The sequence below is a fragment of the Channa argus genome, chromosome 2, assembly GCF_033026475.1.
Source record: "Channa argus isolate prfri chromosome 2, Channa argus male v1.0, whole genome shotgun sequence".
NCBI lineage: Eukaryota > Metazoa > Chordata > Actinopteri > Anabantiformes > Channidae > Channa > Channa argus.
The window spans coordinates 20441587-20462513 of record NC_090198.1 but is presented as its reverse complement, the minus strand read 5'-3'; the positions used below and the strand labels follow the sequence as shown (position 1 = coordinate 20462513).

General features: G+C 37.8%; 1 protein-coding gene across 4 annotated transcripts in view; it reads right to left on the bottom strand.

The window, feature by feature from the left end:
* The window catches only part of ankrd11 (ankyrin repeat domain 11), a 97515-nt gene that overhangs the window by 17819 nt on the left and 58769 nt on the right, over nt 1-20927 (bottom strand). For 2 of the 4 annotated variants that reach the window (XM_067496266.1, XM_067496267.1), the window contains exons 3-4: nt 10331-10476; nt 5494-5626 (exon numbers count right to left, since the gene is read on the bottom strand). In XM_067496266.1, coding sequence (XP_067352367.1) covers nt 5494-5626; nt 10331-10417 — 220 coding nt within the window. In that variant the 5' untranslated portion in view covers nt 10418-10476. Of the gene's footprint in view, nt 1-5493; nt 5627-5730; nt 5972-7088; nt 7327-10330; nt 10477-20927 lie in introns of those variants that run through there. The other 2 variants (XM_067496269.1, XM_067496268.1) reach the window with 2 other exon arrangements.

Here is a 20927-nt window from a genome sequence, read left to right as displayed (position 1 = left end):
ATTATTTTCAGTGGCAACATACCATCTGATGGCCCTTATGGAGGGTGAAGCTACAGATGATTGTCGTTAGCGAGAGAAACAACTTCCAACGAAAGAAACTGCTACCGACAAAACAGAAATCTACCATAAAGAGAGAACTAAGAACAGCTAATTCAAATGTGGATGCACAGAGACAATTAGAATAGCATTGTATGTGTCGGAGACTGGGACTTTTTTCATTCCAAAACTGGCTACATTGCTAAAGGGCACAAACACAAACAAATAAAACAAGCAGGAAACATGGTGGCTTAGGCTTCCGTTGGCTAAAGCCTTTCCATGAAAATATTTTTCAAGTCACAAGAACAGAGCTGATGAACTTTTGCTAACATCTGTGAACACTTACAGCTAATGTGCCCCCACCCCTCTTTGACAGACTCTCACGTTCTCTAAAGCATTTGCCATTTAGACACATTCCTTCTGCTAAGACTTTAACAGGAGGAACCACAGAGGCAGCCCAAACATGTTTTTTGAGCAGCAGAACGGAGAAAGTGCTACGCTAGCCTTTCCATAATATGTTTACAAGATTGGGAACCAGGAAGGCCATTATTACCCTGGTGCTCCAATACAGGGGGCTGTGTACTAAATGATATACAAGGCTTTACTCTCATGCAATACAAAATTCATCACCAGTGGAAACAACTGGCCCACTCGTCTATGACACAGATCAGACTACCAGTGGCACAAATCTTCATGCAGATGGGCAGTTTATTTATAATTCAACACATATGTGGAGAATCCATAACCCGGCAAGTACTGCATGGACAAGATCTTGAGGAAAAGAGGTACACAGCAATTCATACAAAGTTTGTTTTGTTCATCACCCTCTGAATTTAAGAAAACAAGTTCATAAAATATGACTGTCTCCAGTCTATGCTTACATATATTTATCATCATGTGAATCCAAAGTACATGTGGATGACTGAAACAAAATAGTATGCCTGCTCTCATAGTATTTCTTCTCTTGGATGTCTATTTAAGGAACAGGAATGTCTCAGTAAAATGATATTACTCTGCTTGTAGAAAGTGTTGAAAGCTAACTTTCCTTTGAAACTTGACTCAGATAAAAGGGCAATAAAAAGGAAAGTAACCAAGCTAGGAATAGTCACTCCATGAACAGTCTACCTGAGTCAGGGGAGGGGAACACATCAAACATAAATGTCAGGTTATAATAGAGTCACTTTCAGATATGGCAGGTAGACAATACAACAGTGTTAGCCAACGCAAAACAAAAAGACTGTGTTTCAGTTAGCCAACAGACTCCATGACGGGAAGAACTGCTCTAACCAGCCCAGCCAGGTATGTTTGACTGTGTCATGTTAGAGTTAAACAATGTTCGGTTTAGGGACATACAAAAATTGCATAAACAGGAAGTTAAAGGAGAAGAAGCAGGAAATGGCCAACAGGATGTTTTGCCAATGCTTTGTATTGTGCAAGAAAGACTCAAATATAGAGTCTGAACACAGTGTCCAACTATATTTCATACCTATTACTTTAGTCAGTTATGCAGAGAGTGTGGAGCTTACTACTAGTGACAGAATTTGAGTCAGGGAGACATAAAAAGAAATCTCTGGATTATAACTTGTCATTGGGAAAATGTTGGTGGGTTGAATATCTCTGCACACGACTCTCTCTCACATGGTTGAGTTCACACCTTCGTTTAATGCTAACAAAGGCTGACCATCATCACTGTGCCACACTGACTACAGCGATTACTTGCACTTAAGTAACCGGGGTAACTCTGAGAAATCAGATCGCTCTGGTAGTCGGGAAATAGCCTTTACATGCACTTAAGAAACCTGGTTAAATATAAATGCAGTAGCAGAGCAACCTAATTTCTCCTCCACCTCAGACTTACTTTAGAAATACTGACGGAAAGATTTTAACTGTACAGTGACCAAAAATGCTGCTTTCAGACTTTTCTTTGTGTGTGTGCGCGTGTGTGTCAGATTGACAGAGCAGGTGGAAAGAAAAAAAGAAGAAAAAAAGGGGGGGGTGCGGCGCACGGAGCTGATCCACAATGGGAACTGTCTAAATTTTAAAAAATGCACGGGAGAAAGTGACTTATTTAGACTTCCATGAGCCACTTTGTGTTAGTAAAATGTTCTGTTGGATTTTCAGATTTTGATTTAAAAAGAAGCGGCTTCACCCTGTTACTGATCTCTCCTTTCATTCAGCCTTTCGCTCAGCTGCATGTTCCTGTCTGCAGCTTTTTGTTATGCACAAGCACAGTTAGAGAAAGCCAATTAGAAACCTGGTTACTTGTATACATGGCAAAACATTTTAACCAATAATAAAATAACATTTTAAATAAAATCAGCATTCTGCAGCAGAAATCTACCTAGGGAAACAAGATTTCCCAAATCCCCCACCCAGATTTCGGAATCGAGCTTTTCTGTTTAGACAACACCTAAGAAATTTTTCTTAGAAAGTTTTAGCATGTAAGAGACTAAAACAAGTATGAAGCAATGTTGCATATATCCCATTCTTAATTTTACAGCTCAAAAAAGATTTTCAAATTGAGGAACTGGTAAAACTTACTAGTTAGAATGATAATATTGTCTAACAAAGACACAAAAACATTAGCATTTCAACTTATAATTGTTTGCATTATAGACAAATTAATTAGTTAATAGCAACTGCAACAATTTACAAAAGAATCACAAATGAAAGCACAAAGAAATGTATCAATGTGACAAGAACCTAAAGCACAAATGTTTAAATTTTACATTTCCAAATTATAAAGAAAAATGAAAAGCAATATATCCTTATATTAGAGGAACTTGTCAAACAGGTTATCTAGCTAATTTCAGCTCTGTAACAACCATCAACAACAACAAACACATTGTTTGTATGAGGTGAAAAAAAAACAACTGCGATGCATGCCTCATTTCTTAAAATTATTGCCACCATTTTGCTTTTAGCAAGAAAAGAAGGAAGAAGAGAAAAAGTGTAGTTTTTCTGTTGTTTTGATACGTCACAAAATTACCTAAAAATGTTAGCTAAGCTATAAACAGCGTTTTCAGAATGACCCTTTTTAAGTGTAAGGAGTCTTAATCTGACAAGACTACTCATCAATCTTTCCCTGATGTCTGACTGCCTCTTCTGTGGATAGTGGTGATGAGGAGGAAGAGGGGACAGAAGAGCAGAAAAAGGATGACCTCAGGAAGAAGGAATGCTCCTTCACAGCTCTGCTGAGGAGGAGGTCAAGGGAGGCTTGGCAATTTTTTGAAGGGAGGGATAAGTATTTAAGCATTCTCTCTAAAGATCTGGTTCAGGTTTCCAGTGCAAATATTCTAATATATGGCCCCTTCACTAGACCACTAACTGACCACTAATATTTGTAAACAAGAAACAGCCGACTTTCATGTGCATACTAATTAGAGTTTGAGTTGATTATGCAACAGCCTATTCTGCCATTATAGAACCAGGTAACCCTGTGGTATACATTCAATTATAAGCATGAGTATATCTTTCAGATGAAGTTGAGATGCATGTACATGATTAAGAGCTACACTATGAAAAACTCGGATGGTGTGTCTTAAAATAATACAGTACATGCCAGCAGATAAACTAAGACAATCAATGGTTAGATATTTCTCCCCTTTTGCAGAATTTTAATTATGAAACAAATACCAACCTAAAATATTAGCACAAAAATATACAAAACCAGTTAGTTCCATATTATACTTGATTTAAAGGATAACTTCAGTCATCTTCTAAATTATTTGGATTGTCCACAATCTCTAACAGACACTTAAGCCAATTCTCTACTCACGTTTGGTTATTTGTCAGCCTGCGCCTCAGAGTTTGCTGTTTGTTGATGCCATATGCTGCTTTTCTCCAAAACTATTAAAATCATACCAGACACAGTACTCCACTAGACCACAAATTTCTTCATTCCAAAAATAGTGACCTTTCTATTTTTAACAAATGTTGCACCATATGCTCATGTATTGCGACGGGTGAACTGCCCATGCACAACATTTAGAATGGAGTTATGTCCGAAGAGCATAGACAATATTTACAAGGGTCTTGGTTTTTAGAATAAAGAAACCCAGTAGATTGGTGTGACTGGCTCATGCGTTTTTTGGACAACAAAGGATATCCAAGGAATCAACAAATGAGTAATCCAGGCTGCGAGCTGACAACTAACCAAACTTTAATAGCGAAGATTCAATGTTGGCTTAAGGTCATTTTGGACAATGCGATTAAGTAAAAAAAAATGTCTTAAGACTTAATGTCCCTAGCAGATGAATACTAATGAATAGATTTACATGACAATGTTTTTCTACAGTTTGTAAAGTTGGAGACAAGGAAAAGGCTACAGAATATTCAGTTATATAATGCCATGCCCCGTGGTCATCTTATTAGCGTAAGCCACAAAGTCAGATCATAAAACACAGATATGCAGAGGCAACTCAGCATACAGTTTGGCTGTCAACCTACACATATAGGTTGACAGCAAATAATATTTAAAATAATTAGGCTAGCCACTGCTAAGACCAAATTATTTTGCCTCTGATGCAATACATGCAAATCAACTTTGATAGCTATGATGACAGGTAGCAACTTCTAGTCTATGAACTGGGAATTGTGCAATGCATGAGCCCTGAAGTCTTTTAGGCTTATACAGTTTGTAAATGCAGGAAACTACAGGCTGAACAGAGGCAAAGTTGAGTCCGGGGCTGTATGCAAGACCATTTAGCCCAACCCAATGAGAGATCAACTAACCCTCTTTACAGGGCGAAAAATAAAAATAAATACTAGTAATAACAATAAAAGGCAATGACACACATACAAATACTACACAGATTCAAGTGTAATGAAAGGAGTAATGACGAAACAAGTTAAAAACTATGTCCAATCTTACTAAACCTAACTTTAAATTATAAGTCTTCGGTTGCGAATCACAGTGGAAAGTGGAGATGCTTGGCCAACTGTAATCACTGAATATAAACCAATGTGGCAACTCAGCCAGTGCTGATGATGAATGCTGTAACCAAAGCCTGAGTTGGACCATTATCAACAAACTAAATCCTGAACCCTTGAAGCCTAAAATCAGACAAGCATAAGCAGTAGTCTTTCTTTCCCTAATTAAAGAAAATACAAAGGCGGAGCCTTACCAGAGCCACCCTTGGTCAAATCTGTGTTTTTCACAAATCCAAATTTAATGGGATCACGATTTTAGGTGGTCTTCCTCTTTATTTGAACTGCAACTGTAGAAACGATGTCTTTGCATCTGCCACAGAGCTACTAGTAGCTACTATTGAGAGCCATTTGACTTCACAAAACCCGACTCTCCTTTTAAAGAACATTGCTTCCTACATCGCTTCCTACTTCCTGACAGTCTCAGAGGACGTGATGCAACAACTTCAATTCTTTTTGATTCCCACTTCACAGTCACACAGAGGTGGAGATGCAACATATGTGTAAATGTGGCCCAGTACATCGTACCTGAGTCAGAATCTTTCTGGTCTCCATTTGCTCCAGAAGTAAAAGGCAGCTTCCTTTTAGGAGCTTTTTCTTTCATCTCTTTGACCCCATCACTGCGATCCAATTTCGGAGTCTTGTTTGACAACACTTTATCCTGTGGAAGAGACAAATCAGAAAACAAAAAACTTTATAAACACGGTTAGGAGATAAAGTTCCTTTATTTACAAGGCATAGCACTGCAATTTAAACAATATGTACCTTTTTTTTTGAACAGAAGGTGTGTTAAAATTAGATATGCCTGCAGAGACAGACACATAAGCTGTGGATCCTGCCCACTCTTCCTGTATTCAGTGTCATTCTCTGTCCTGACTCTTCTAGTCTTTGCAGAGCATAACTTTTCCATGGAGGTTCTTTCTAGGTTCCTAGCTCCCCCTCTAGCACAAATAGCCAGCCGCAAGCAGAGAAGGTGAAGCTCACTCAACTTTGTGGTCTGCCGTTGCTAGAAAACAATCAAAGGCCCAAGTCCATCTGCTATCAACCGACATAAATACTTATGTGTTTGCTGAACATGTTTCTTTGTTGTATTGTGATCTGACATTAGCAGTAACATGGTTATCCTGAATAACAGAAAAACTGAAATACAATGATGTCCAGTAAGATTGCAGTTTACAATTCTTTTATAAATTAATATGAAAAAATAAATTCATTGCTGGGTGTATATTGTATATACTAAATAATACCAAATATGAATAGAGCACAAAGTGCTAAAGAAAACTTTTCTCAAGTATCAACAAACACAATATTTCTAAGCTGATAAAACATAAACTACTTTACTGAACATACCCTTTAAACATACCAAGTCATAGTGTAAAAAATAATGGCAACACTAGGCTTTTAAAGTCACTAAACTTCAACTGGAGGTACTTTGTAGAAACTCCAGTTGATCTGGAGTCCAATCAATGCACCAAAAGTGGAGGTGTGTTTTAGAACTACGATGACATGTAAAAAACACTGTTAGTGTGCAATTTACAAGCAGCATCAGCATCGTCATTCTTTGCATATAAAAAACAGACAAAAAATAAAATAAAATAAAGGATCTCACAAGATCTAGACAGATGACAGTAAAGCAGAAAAGTTTTGAGAAGAATGCAAAGCACTACATATGGTGCAAAAAGACAACTGCGAACAAAGATGAAATATAAGTGAAGTAAAGCGGAGAAAGCATCATGATTTTGGATCGCTTTTCTGCCTCTGAACCTGGACTGATTTCCATTGTGAAGGCGGAAAATGATTGTCAAAGTTAATCATGGTATTCTTCAGGATAATGTCAAGGTGGCTGTCTGCAAGCTGAAGCTCTGCAAAAGCTGGGTTATGCAGCACGACAATGACCCTAAACAAGTAAATCTACTAAAGAATTAGGCATGCAGAATATGAGGAGAATCTGTCATGTGTCATAACATTGTTTTATACTGTAATGACAATGTGACTTGCGTTAAATAAATACTGTATTGTGCATATTACCACAACAGTTACTATGCCTTCTGCTTTTTATAAACATAGTGCCAACATTAATCACTGGGTAAAGTTTAAACCGAATAAATATGGAAATTATTCACCATCACTAATCCATTCATTGTCCTCCTCTCTACTGGTTCTATGGATGTGATTCACTGCTGGGCAGATACAGCTGGTAGAGGGCAATTGAGAGAGTATGAGTATATACAAATCATGGATGGGGGACCAGAGGGTGACCTTTTTTTTTTTTTGGTCAACTAGTTAATTCTTTTTAATTGTTGTTCAAATGAATTGGGCTATTTTATGTAATTTTACTCACCAAACTTTTATTGCAGGTACAACCAAATGTGGACATTGGTAATTCGAGTAATGTCTCACCTCAGCTGGGCTGCCTCTCTGCCTGCTGTCCGGAGGAGCTGTGCTGCACCCTGCCCCACCCCACCGACACAGGAGAGAGAGACTGCACCATGAGAGCCACAACTAGACTTTCAGATGCACTACTCTCACTTGCCAAAAAAAATGCTGATTCCTAATCAGACTTACTCACGCTAGTTTACCAAATAAATGTTAACATTTATGTGGTCTTATTTCTGGACATATCTGTGACAATCTGATAGATTAAATGTTTGCATACAGAATGTATTTAATGCATAGCGTGGCTAAAGACAATGATTTTTCTTATTCATTGCAATTCAGTTAATCGTTTGTCTTTGTCATATTGCTTCAATGAAAAAATATGATTTATCAGTCAGCACTAAACAGAAGGTCTTTTAACATAAAGCCCGCCTTTTGGAGTGGCCCCTGTCAGAGCTTAGACCTGATCCCAATAAGAGATGCTCTTTAATGACCTCGGGAGAGCCATTCACACCAAAGTATATGGCTGAGTATGGCTTAGCTGAAGCAGTTCTGTAAGAAGGAATGGTCCAAAATTCCTCATGAACATTGTGCAAGTCTAATCCAAAGCCACAGAAAGCGCTTGTTTAACTTTATTGCTGCAAAAGATAGTTCAACAAGAAACTAACACGCCATTGCCATTACTTTTCTGACCAGTACTTTAAATAGATGTGTGCAATAAAGACAAGAAAAATAATGACTCTGTTTTATCAGCTTTTAAATATTGAGTTTGTTGATATTTGTGACTTTGGTAAAGTTGAGATCACATTTAATGATATGATTTATGCATAAAACCAGGACACTGCAAACAGTGGCATTACCTTTTCATACAACTGTATATTTTAATAGCTTAAATACCTGCCTAACAATGTAATATAAAACTAAGCATTCAAAACACAATTGTATTGAAATAGGAAAAGGAGCAATTTAGAAGAATAGAACAGAAACTGTTGATTATTTCTTAAGCTGTGAAACAGACAAACAACAAAAAGAAAAACCTTGCATATAGAAGTCTGACAGATGCAACCAGTGCCTCACTTAAATAAAAACAACCCAAACAACCAAAAAAACAAACAACCCAAAAAAACAAGAACAACTAAAACAAACAGCAACCCACAAATCACTGTAGGACACCACAGTATTACAGGAAACCATCAAACCACCAAAAGCAAGCTGTAATAAGGGTACACTTTTTGTTATTTACTTTAAAGCCTATTTCTTTTTTAGTACATTATTCCTTCCCCACTTGTGTAGTGCAAAGCTATATTAATAAGACTGAAATAATTATGTTTTAACAGGAGCTGTATCAGAAAGGAAAAAAACAAAAAACAAACAAAAAAACAAAACAAAAACACACCGTACACAATTGCACACAAACTGCCAGGATTTGTTTGGAATGAACACTAGGAATGTATATAAATACATATAGGCAAGGATGTATTGTGCAGATTTAAACAGCATAGGACTAGATGCATTTCCCTCAAATCCAGATGATTTTAGAATAATTCAGGTAATAACTGTGGTCGTTTAGAACAGCTGACACAATCTGTGCTAAAACTGTATATGAAATAAACATTACATGATTAAGCACTCAAGAGAACAGGGAATTTCCAGCTACCAGTCCACTGGAAAGTCCTAATACATCTGCCAAATTGCTCAATTCTTACTCAATGTGAGCGTATAAACAGTGTATTTCAATGTAAAGTCAAGATGGTTTTTTTTTTAATCAGTATGCTTCCTACACAGAGGGTGAAAGCTTTTATATTGGAACAGGAGCAGGTCAGATGTAATGTGCACATGCTCACTTTATTTGTCAGCCCTACCTTCTAAATCCTCCAACATCTCTCTATCCTCAGGGCAGGTTTTTCATTATGTGTTGATTCTTTGAACTCCTCCCCGTACCCTGCCCCAGTCATAAGACTATGATGTCATGGTACAGTAGAGACAAACAGTGTCAGCTACTGTTAGCTGGTCCCTCTCTCTTTCCCTTTCTCTGTTTGTGTCGGCTTAGCTACACAAAGCCTTGTACAAGAGAGCACATAATTCAGAAAAAAACAAGATGCACACATGGGGGCAAAATAAAATCTAAGGAAAGTGACTAAGATGTGAGAAAGCCAATCACTAAAGTATTTATTTACAGAATTTGGATTTTTATTCTTGAAAAATATATGGAAGCTCTTTTACTCAAATCTGCCTGTTTGGTGGTCTCCTAGCAATGTATGCTCTTTTCGTCTCACTCCATTTTCCACCCACCCGTGTGCTTCTTTCCCTCCCTCCCTCTATGCCAGAGACTGATGCAATCTTTTGCAGAGGGCTGTAAATCCATGTCTGCATAAGCTGTACCTCTCCTCTCTTTGCCTGTTGGTACTGCTGCCAGTAGTTTAACAGTTGGCACAAAGCATGACATCATCAAGCTGCGCCCAACACTTTGTTCCACTGCAAACATCACGACTGTACCTGTATTAAAAATAAGCGGATATGTCCTTCATAGCCTTTGTTTTAAGACAGAATGTCTTAATAGGCCAAGAAGCAATCCCATTCTAACAGTGCCTCTGAATGTGATCAGGACTTGCATCCTTCTTTTACATAAACACAACTACACTTTATTAGTGTCAAACAATCCATTATGTGGTGATTCTGCTGAAGTTGAACAATATAAAGGAAGAAATGTATGTCCAATTTATTTAGTCACAACATTTCAAAAGCAGTAGGGGCACAAGCAACAAAGCGCACTGAATCATGAGCAAAAACAGTATCACTGAAACTGGTAGGCATGCAAGAGGGCAGATACTTTCAGTTAGAGGGAAAGTACCCAGGCTTTGCAAGGCCTTCCAAGGTTGTGTAACTGTTGATCAAATGTAGTGGTTCGCAGTGCTAGGTTTCAAGGACAAATAGAAATTGAAACTGGGATTATATGCAATATACAAACTTGTGTGTGGTTCAATCTTACCTTCTTCCCACCCTGCTTTTCCACCATGTCGGTGTTGAGTGGGAAGTGGTCCAGCTGTGGGGTTTTAGAACCCCCACCTTTGGGCATCGTTCAGCTCTCCCCACGCCAAACTTCATTCACGCTGCCATTGCATCGTCATCAACCGTCTGAAACAAAGGAGAGAGAGAGAGAGAGAGAGAGAGAGAGAGAGAGAGAGAGAGAGAGAGAGAGAGAAAAGATTGTTTGAGAAATTTTCTACTGGCCACAACATTTCTTTCAAAAGACATTTACACACTGCCAGATAAGGTAGCCATTGGCAGCAAATGAGGCACTCTATTTTCAACCATTACACTCCTGCCGTGGAAGAAAATCAGTTGAAAGGGAGGACAATGATCTGGGATAGCAGCTGCATCAGGTAAAAACCATATCTGTTCTCCAGACTGAGCCCAAAGAGCAAGCAAGGTCTGCCAAAATGCCCTAAAGCATGCTTGGCAATCTGGCAGTTTTAAAGCAAAAACCACTTCTCAAAACAGCAGAAGCACATTATTTTTATTATTATTATACTACAATTAAGACAATGATCTACTGTAATTTAGGACTAACAAACAGGACATACTATGTGAAGTAATAATAAAACAATGTCTAGGGATACTGAGTGAAGCAGAAGATGAGCAATGTCTTCAGAAACATGACTCGCTTGGCTCAAAACAAAACAAAAACCCAAACAGCTAATTCCCGCCGAAGTCGCACCCCTTGGTAACTGTGGCTTTACCCTGTCCTAATTCATGGCATCCATAGATCTTAAAGAGGATAGGCCATAGTCTTACAACATCAACAATTGATCATTTCAGGAGAGATCTTTATTTAAAGCATATTGAGTTATGTACAGTTTAATGACTTGTGCACACACGGTCTACTTTCTCATTCATGCAAGTACACATCAACATATGTGCCTTACTATCCACTGCTATCCTTCATGAAGAGAGGCCTTCTGCTTCACAAGGCCATGAATTAATCATACATTCTATCCCTCAATTCTCCTCCATAATGTACTCTCTTCTGAGTGCATCCAAGTATGATCATTCCTGTGACTGACTTACTGAATGAACAAATGAGACTATGGCAGCATTATTTTCTCTACACTGAGACACTGGCACTCCTATCTTTGCTGGCGCCACTTCCATCTCCCTCCCCCTCCCCCACTCCTCCTCCCTTCCCTCTGCAGTTATCCTATTCAAAGACTGCTATTTATATCCCTCCAATCAAGTCAGTCAAGTCAAGACAGTCAGCCAACCAACCAGAGAGGCACACAACTACAGAGCATGTACTGCTACTGTTTTACTGGTGTGTGGAGAGAAACATGAGACACAGCTAACCACAGCCCCCTTTCGTCTCTCCTAGGGCTCATTGTTGCTCCCTCTTTGCTACTGCTAGGCACTTACTTCAAGCTTCCCCTAAACTCCCACCTCTCCCCACACCAAACAAAGTAGCAGGAAGGTCGACTACTCTCAGAAATAAACAAACCTTCTAGCCAAACACAGACAGACAGACAGACAGACACACAGACACAGACACAGACACAGACACACAGACACACACAGACACACACACACACACCCTACCTCAAACTGGGTCAGCTGGATTTCTTGAACACTATTTTGGAGCTACTATGATGGGCAGTTATAAAAACAGAGCAATCCGCTGACATGAGATATATAGGAAAACTAGAAAAAGTATTTCCAAAAAGAAAATGCACTGTGAATGCTTCAGCGCTGAAAGGATTTTCCAGGCAAAGCTGAAAAAAGCCAAAATGTTTTTGCTGAAATAGCTGAAAGTTTTGCTTTTGCTGAAATAACTGAAATCAATGTTACTTTGTTATATCCTGGTTAGGCAAACTTCAAAGCCAGTTAACCTTAAAACCATCAAAGGCAATACCTTCAAAGGAAATTAGGTGATGTAATTGAAGACTACGTCAAAACAATTTTTAAAAGTATAAAAATCTTAAAAAGTAAAAGACCTTTGTAAGGTAAACGTGTTGAAGTTCGAACAGTGTTTGTACCTAGGTGCCAAAATGAACGGAAGACGGAAGTCATTATTTTTATTATTTATTATTATTATAAAGATTAGGATATCATTACTAAAGATTATGTTTACGAGCTAAGAGGCACATAGATGCTCACACATGGAGAGGGAACCCTATTCAAAACTACCGGATTCATTTCCTTTGTAATTCCATCCCAATCAAAAGATACATAACATCTGCTAACAGTGTGTGACTGAGTGTTTCACTCAGTCAAGTGTTTTTGGCCACCAATTAGTTGATTAGTTCCATATGTGGATTTGAATGTGCATGACTGCGTGAGCGTTTTAGCCAATTTGAATGAAAAACTAACACATTTATCACACATTTTGTCATAAGGTCAAACAACACTGCCACTGATCATGAGTTCTTCAAAGCTTGACAGTAGAGGTTGTTTAGTTGCCCTCGGCATCTAAATTTCAACCACAGTAAATATGGGAAAAAAACAGCACTAAGTGGCTAAATAAAAAGCAGCAAAACCTTGGACTGAAAACACTAAAGCAAGAACAGAGTGAACACTGTGCTTTGGATTATGAATGTAAAAAATAAAAGTTAGCAATTTAATACAATCTGTCACATTTATTAACTTTTATTTAACAGCAAAAACAAAACAAACAAGCGACAAATTTGCCTACAATGTTATATTCTGCTTTTGCTAGTAATCTGAAAACATATAATATTTGATATATGATATTTTTATCAACCTTAGAGTCTCATATAGATATGACCAAGAACCTTAGTCTAGTATGATTCATTTGTGCTTTTAAACTGTGGCATTTAATGAAAATCAAATGCTGCTAGCTTGACAACCACTATTAATGCTACTGCCAGGCGTGTACTTGCCTCATACACTAAAATGTAATAAAAGATATACAAAGTTGGTCTATTCAAATGTTCCAGGCCAACATCCTGTTTCTTAATAGGCAGCATATTAAAAAATGTTTAGACTGGGCTTTGAGCTTCTAGTGCCAGAAAGGAACTTTTAAGGATTGAAATGAACAAATACATAAACATTTCAATTTTTATACAAAATATCAAAAACCTTAATTTCAGAGACACATTAAATCTACTTTTTAGTTAAATAGCTCATTTATTCAGGTTTAAGATATGATACCATCTGTTGAACATTGCACCTCACAACAATACTCATGCCCTGAATTTCGAAAAAACAGGAGGAGCACATTTGAGTTTTAATGTTTATGCATATTGTCAGCCAAGTGAGTCTCTAAGATTTAGATGACTGCAGAAAGAAGTGGTAGTCTGAGCCAGAGAAGCAATATCTTCCAAATGAAGGACAGGATCTGCCAGTACTAGTCTCCATCCCTTTTCTCTTCCTCACGTGGGTACGCGTGCGCACACACGCGCACACACGCGCACACACACACACACACACACACACACACACACACCTTTCTGTGTTGCCTGATCCTTTCTGTCTTCATCCTTCTGTAGCATCCCCTCCATCCTCTTAGCCACTCCCTCTGCGGTCAGATAGAGGCCAACACCTCAGCATATTGCAGCACACCATGCACACTCACAGATGCACTGACACACACCTCGAACACATTTGTTGGGATGTTGTTGTACCAGCTTTCTTGATTTGGCTTACACCTGACACAGGCTTACTTAAAAACTGACAAAGTGTAGTGATTAGAAAGCTTTGAATCTAAATCACACCTTTAACAAAAGTGAACACTAAAAACATTGCCATTTTGATGGACAATGTTAATATAATTTCTCATTAATATAGCTTTGTCAAAAATCGCATGCATCTAGCTAATTGCGGATGTAGTAGCTATGCTAACAAGGCGTCCTCCAGAGTTCATCTAATGAAGATAAATTTTGCGAACATGTGTAAATGCAGGCATATCCACATTTGACAATCTACATTTGACTGAGGAACTGTTAAAAAGCATGTAAAGAAAAATATTGTGCTCTGCTCATAGTGAAGGTGCAGGTGAGGAGATGAAAAACAGTTGCTGCTTCAACCCCATGTCACTCCTAACTCAAGACTCTCACTGTATACAGTAAAACGCACCTCAAGTTTTCCACAGTAACAGCTGAACAACAGAACAGCTGAGTAGAGGGATAGGCACGCTGTTCACTGTCCATGCTCATGTTTTTGTGTGACGTGTGCACAAACCCCACCGTCTATTGCACAATCACATAAATGAGCAGCACACTGCCTGGTAGCGTGTCAAATTATATTGTGGTGTTGTTTCAAAGATATGCTATGGTCTGAAAACTGTAACATATTTAGAGGCAAAAGTTATATGGGTCAAAGTGTCCAACACCAAAGATGTTTATGAGTCAGTTATTTTTTTTATCTGCTATATAACATACAATATGTAATTGATATATGATATATATATCAAGTTTGAAAGTTAGGAAATTGAGTCACAATTCAATTCAAAAGTTAATTTATTTTAGATTTTAAACCTGGGTTCTCTCATTAATTATTATGACTAGAGAAAGTTTTTTATTATCAAGTGACACTCACTGCTGTCCCCCCCTTTCCTCCCTTTGTTATGCTCATTTTGATTAAAGATTCACATAAAATTCTGATGTGTAAAACAATCTTTTTAGACCAACCTTAAAGGACACATCCACTGATATTGAACCTGCTTGTTTTGGTTGTAGTTTGAGTAGTACATATAAATGAGTGCCATTAAAATTCCCTCTGACTTCCCTACATTAAAATATCTCTCTACTTTAACCTGAAAAGTGTCTCCAGATGACATCACTTGGAGGAACCTTGTTGCAGTACAACAGTCAACCTGCTTTTCCAGAGCTCCCCCAGATGATATAACCTGAACTGCTAATGGTAAAAAACTCCTCCAGGTGATGTAATCTGGAGGAGTCTTTTAGCTAGAAATGCTAAAAAAAGAAATGCTAGAAAAAAATTAATATAGGGAAATCAGAGGGAGGTTTACAAGCATTAATGTACATTTACACCCTAAACTAAAGCCATAGAGAGCAAGTTGAAAATTGGTAAAGTTGCCCTTTAATCTCATCTCATCTGCTATCCACACCTATTGCCTTATTATAAGCACTTGGACAAAACCTCTGTTTGCGTGTGGTAAGGCTAGGTAAAATATATCTAGCATTTTTAACATTACATTTTTTAATGAATATTTTGTGTGTGTATATAGTAGCACAGTCTATTGTGAGTCTATTTACATGCCATGCAGAAAAAGGGTCTACAGAACGACAGCAGCAAAAGCTAGCACGCCTGTTTAGTGTGCAAATAATGCCAGCCGGGCTCAGCTGCTGTATCCTGGCAACCACAGCCCAACTTGGATGCTCAGTCCCTGACCTGGGCCTATTCACTTCATTATAAACCTGAGTAGAGAAAAAGGATACAGACACACACATAAACATTTTAACACACACACAAGCACTGTGTCTTTACAAAAAGAGCTAGGAAAGGAGCAGGATTATAGTGTGCATGCGATTATGTCAAAGAACAATGATTGTATTTCTTGAGGGTAGGGATTGAACTTTTACATGAGTTTGTTCAGACAGATTAATGTGGGCATGCCAGCCCACATACTCACTATACTACATCTCTGCAACTAGCTTGTATTCTGAGCAAAAAAGTTTTGGGGTTAAATAAAACAGTATTAAATCTCAATGTTTTGTTTTTTCCCCACTTAATATAGGGCTTCCAACTTAAATGTCAATATAAACAGTAGGTGATACACAAGGGCATTTGAAAATGACAAAATATGTGAGTATGGGTGGGAGTGGTCCTATTAGCTATACGGCTCTAGGAGTAGACAGAGTCTAAGAGCAAAAGAGGAGCGAGGTGTAGGGAGGAATTCAATCACTTGGACTGATTTTCTATTCTGAGCACGTTCACTCTCCCTTACACCTCTCTGTTCCATCCAATAACAGCTCAGTGCTTACTGGCTGCCATTCTGGTAAAACATGCTGTCTTTGCCAGTGACCTCACTAAGATAGTGGAAGGCCTCTGTGTGTGTGTGTGTGTGTGTGTGTGTGTGTGTGTGTGTGTGTGTGTGTGTGTGTGTGTGTGTGTGTGTGTGTGTGTGTGTATTTATTTTACATATATATGCAGCTAGGCTGCAGGAAAGGCCAGGGATAATCTAGTACATTTTGTCTCTCTCCTCTCCAACCCCTCTGCTTCATTGCTTTGACTCATTCTCATTTCTTCTCCCTCCTCTCTGAGTACTTCTCTCTCATCTGCCTTTCTCAATATCTCTCTCTCTCAGGCAAAAGCCTGACATTGCCACAGCAACGCGTGAGCATACACATGCACACACATGCGCGCACAAACCTTGTTGCCTAGCAACCCAAGGATGAGACAGATGCAGGCCTATCAAAGAAACTAGCGAAAGAGCCGTGAACTGAGAGAGGAAACCTATTGATGGAATAATGCCTTAGCAAATCAACTTCAAGCAGTCAGATTCATTCACACTCTGACCTTTGGACCTCTGCCTTAACACTCAAAACTCATTCACAAACTCCTCTATGCTGACCATTGTCATTTCTTCCAGACTACCACATTCTAGAGAACAGCATTTTGTATATAACTTATCTGCATTAATGTTTGTATACCATAAAGTTATCATTACAGTGATGTAAGAGGCCGTACAGTAACACTGTAGCGAACACAATACAACAATACATAGCAAGACTGCAGATCTACCAGCACTATAACATACACAACAACAACAACAACAGAAATGACACATTATCTGCTCAAATTCTCTGGAAAGCTTAGCTTTAATTGTACATGCAAAACCCTCTGAATGAGTTTGTGTTAGGTTTATCTAGGTGTGCATCTCTCCCTCTATCGAGTCAATTCAAATCTAGACACATGGTCCACAATTTGTCAGATCATCTGGAAGTGGAGTCATGGCAGCATGAATGTTTTGTAATTAGTTTTAAACATTTCACATTCCACGTGTCATCTTTCCTCTTTAAAGTGGTTGTGTTTTCCATTGGTGGAAATTAACACATTCACTTAAAAGATACACTTACCTACTCACTGCTATTTTATCAGGAATCCCTTTATTGTTTTTGCAAACTCAAAAATATTTTCAGATTTTGGAATTAGCTAGAGACCTTAAAGTGGCCTCTGGCAGTCTTGTTAAAATAACTTTTGATTTCCATGAGTTGAGTTGTTCAAAGTTGGTATGTGTTTGGCTAGTTATAGGATTATGTATTTTTAACCAATGCTGAGGTTTCTTCTGAATCCTGTATAGGTTTTCAGATATTTTTGTTAATCTTACACCATTAGTGGTTGTCAAGCAATGCTGATGGAAAAATTGTGATCACACAGAACCAATCACAAATTATACCAATACAGTTAATTATTTCTTAAAGGTGTACTAGTCACTAAAATATATTCTTTCAGGGCTGATTTAAAAGATTCCAGTAAAAAAAAAAGAGTTTGGCAACGTTAAAGTCTGTTATCTGTCTGTGAGTGGCAGCAAATATGAAGCAGCTAGATTATGGCTGGCCACTTCCAGCCTTAAGCTACACCCACACTAAGCAACTCACTGAATTTATATCCCAAGACATTTACTGTTATACATAAATACATGTTTTAAAAAGCCAGCATGATCATTAAATATTCTACCATGCAGACATTACTAGTCACACAAATTCAAACCAACTAGTCTTTGCCTTTCAAATAGGTATAAAATCAAGTTTGTCTGATACGATTATTGGTTATAAATGCACCTAACCCTAAGCATGACTTAATTTTTACCATGAAATGCGTACATGTGTCAAGCTGACAGGCAAGAACCTTTATAATTAGTGCAGACCTTTGCATTTGCACAATATCAATATCAGTTTCAAGTTTGGCAAAGTTTAGTAAGCATAAGTCAAATCTAACACCAGAGGTAAGAAAACCTACTGCAAAGGTAAAACTACCTCACAATTATATATTTTGCTCCAACTTTGAAGCAATGTAAAGTTAAATATAATGCGTTATGGATATCTCTGGTTGTAGTACTTCACATTTATTTACAATGCAAAAAAGCAGACATGTTTTCGATAACAGGTTAATGACATACAATTTAATTCAGCAGAAGATCTGTGCGAGGTTTATATGGTAGCTAGAACATCAAATATGGATGTGGCAATTACAGAATGTGATAGTAGACAAATATCTAAAAAAGAAAAGATTACATCTGGATTACATCAAACTGTAATAGGTGTTGATCTTTCCCACGTCAAAAACAAATTATACTCTTTGAAGAATAAATCACCAGTTGGAGGCTAAAAATACAGCAGGGTCTTATAATCAGGCTGTTGCACCATTATGTGTATCGTAGTGATATCAAAATGAAAGTCACACAATGCTAAATGATGGACATGGGACGTGCAGTAATTAGCCAACTATGCAGCATATGGTATGCTTGCTGTAAGAACTCTAAAAGAAACCCTCACACAGCCAATTATGCAGATGCATGTAGCATGATTTGAAAAATCTGTTAAACTAATACAATATGTCATAGTGAAGTGTCTTGCATTTTGGCAGGCTTTGCATCTGGTTCACCCTAGTCCCCAGTCTCATGACTTTAATTCATTATATAGGGCTACTGGGCTCTTACCATTTTCAAAATGAGAATGACCTACACTTCGCAGTGTCTTCCAACAGCTCACGCGAAAGAGAGCAGGCTCTTTTGACAGATAGAAGCAGACACTATGCAAAGTGTAATCGGTGAATAAACGCAAATGATAGGTCAACTTATGACGTGAGCAGAGGAAAAAGGATCCATCCCAACTACTGTTCGAAGCAGACAGTACAGTAATTACCCAATCAGCTGTTTGATCACAGTAATAATCATCCTTTAAAAACCAATCATTCAAATGTTTTTCAACTCTCATTGTTGGAGTTACGCTGGGCAATAAGGCATATGAATAATATCACAATACTTTAGGCAATACAATACACATCTTGATATTTTAAGAACTCTTTAAAGCTGGTTATAAATGGTTAAACTTATGCATTGATGCATAAAAAAAAAAATCACACCAGTATTATTATTCTAATGGTCTGTAGGACATATGTCTGTTATAACAAATGATATTCATTGGTGGACTTTCAACCAACAATTTAACAAAAGTGTATTTAATCAAAACAGGAAATTATTAACAGGTTTTGAATGAAAATAAATAATTGCTTAGACCTACCACACAGTAGCCGGGTGCCTAGTTGATCAAAACAAACAAAAAATAATAATCTGACAGTTGAGTCTACAGACGTTACTTCTGCAAATGCAGAGAAAACATAGGTGCATCAAGCAGTAATGTTAGGTTATGTTAATTCAACTAGTTTACTTCAAAGTGTGGATACAGGAGCTGTGGAGTTACTGACTTAAGTATAAAACAACAACAGTGTGACACAGTGAACACTTACACTAAAGCTATTTAAAATAATTTTAGACTCACTTAAGGGCTCATAACTAACTACTGACATTATGATGGTTTATTTACACGCCGTTTTTAACGAGGATGTTGTTTCGTTCCTCTGAACTTTCTCCTCTAAGACAGCTGTCCCTTTAGTGTTTACAAGTTGTTAGAGTAGCATGAAAGGTGCGTTTGTTTTAAAGCTTGCATTACACAAATGGGAGGCCAACTGATTGTGGCATCATGTTAACAAGACTGGTCCTGAAGTAAAGAAGTAGTGTTCCTAAATTTGTAGAGCAGACTGAGAGCAAGGGTCTGCGAGAGGCAGAGGAGTCAAAGACCAAAGCATGTCTCATACCAGCTGTTTTTTTTTTTTTTTAAAGTGATAATTTGTACTTGATGTTCACAATAAAGTAATTTACTACATCCCACAAAGAATAAGCTGTGATACACATTATATGATAGGGTATCTACAAGTAGCAGTGACAAAAAATGGAAACAGTATCCATTTTGAGAAATAAGCTTCTTCTACAACTAAAACTTTAATACATAAAACTAAAAACTAACTGAGCAAAGAGGCCACTCTATCATCTGTCTATCATTACAAAATGTGCAATGTGTTAAGATTTGTGTGATCATTGTGCCCCTGTAAGAGATTGACAGACAGGATAAAAGACTGAATGTGTGTGCCTGATTGAGAGAACATGAATGAGCAAGTATGTGTTCAAGTGTGCATGATAGTACAATTTGAGGCACGGTGACTGGAGCTACATTAATTAAGGATTATGTGAGGAAGTAAAAATAAATGCAGAGCAGAGGGAGAAAGCCTAGATGGATAATGAACAGAGTGAGAGACAAGGGAGGAGAGGCACAGAGGGTTGATATGACCTTTTCACAGATGAGCATCATAATGTGTCTCACACACACACACACACACACACACAAATGTAAAAATGTCCACCCTCTAAAAAGCATCACACTTTGAAAGCAGATTATAATAAAGGTTTTGCATAAAAACCCACCAGTTTCATACAAAAGAACACATGCCATTCTTTCTATCTTGAACCAGAGATTTTGTTGTTTTTATTTTTTACTGTTCGAGAAAAGCATAATGATCACGCTCACAGCAAGTGAGAATATATTTTTATATAA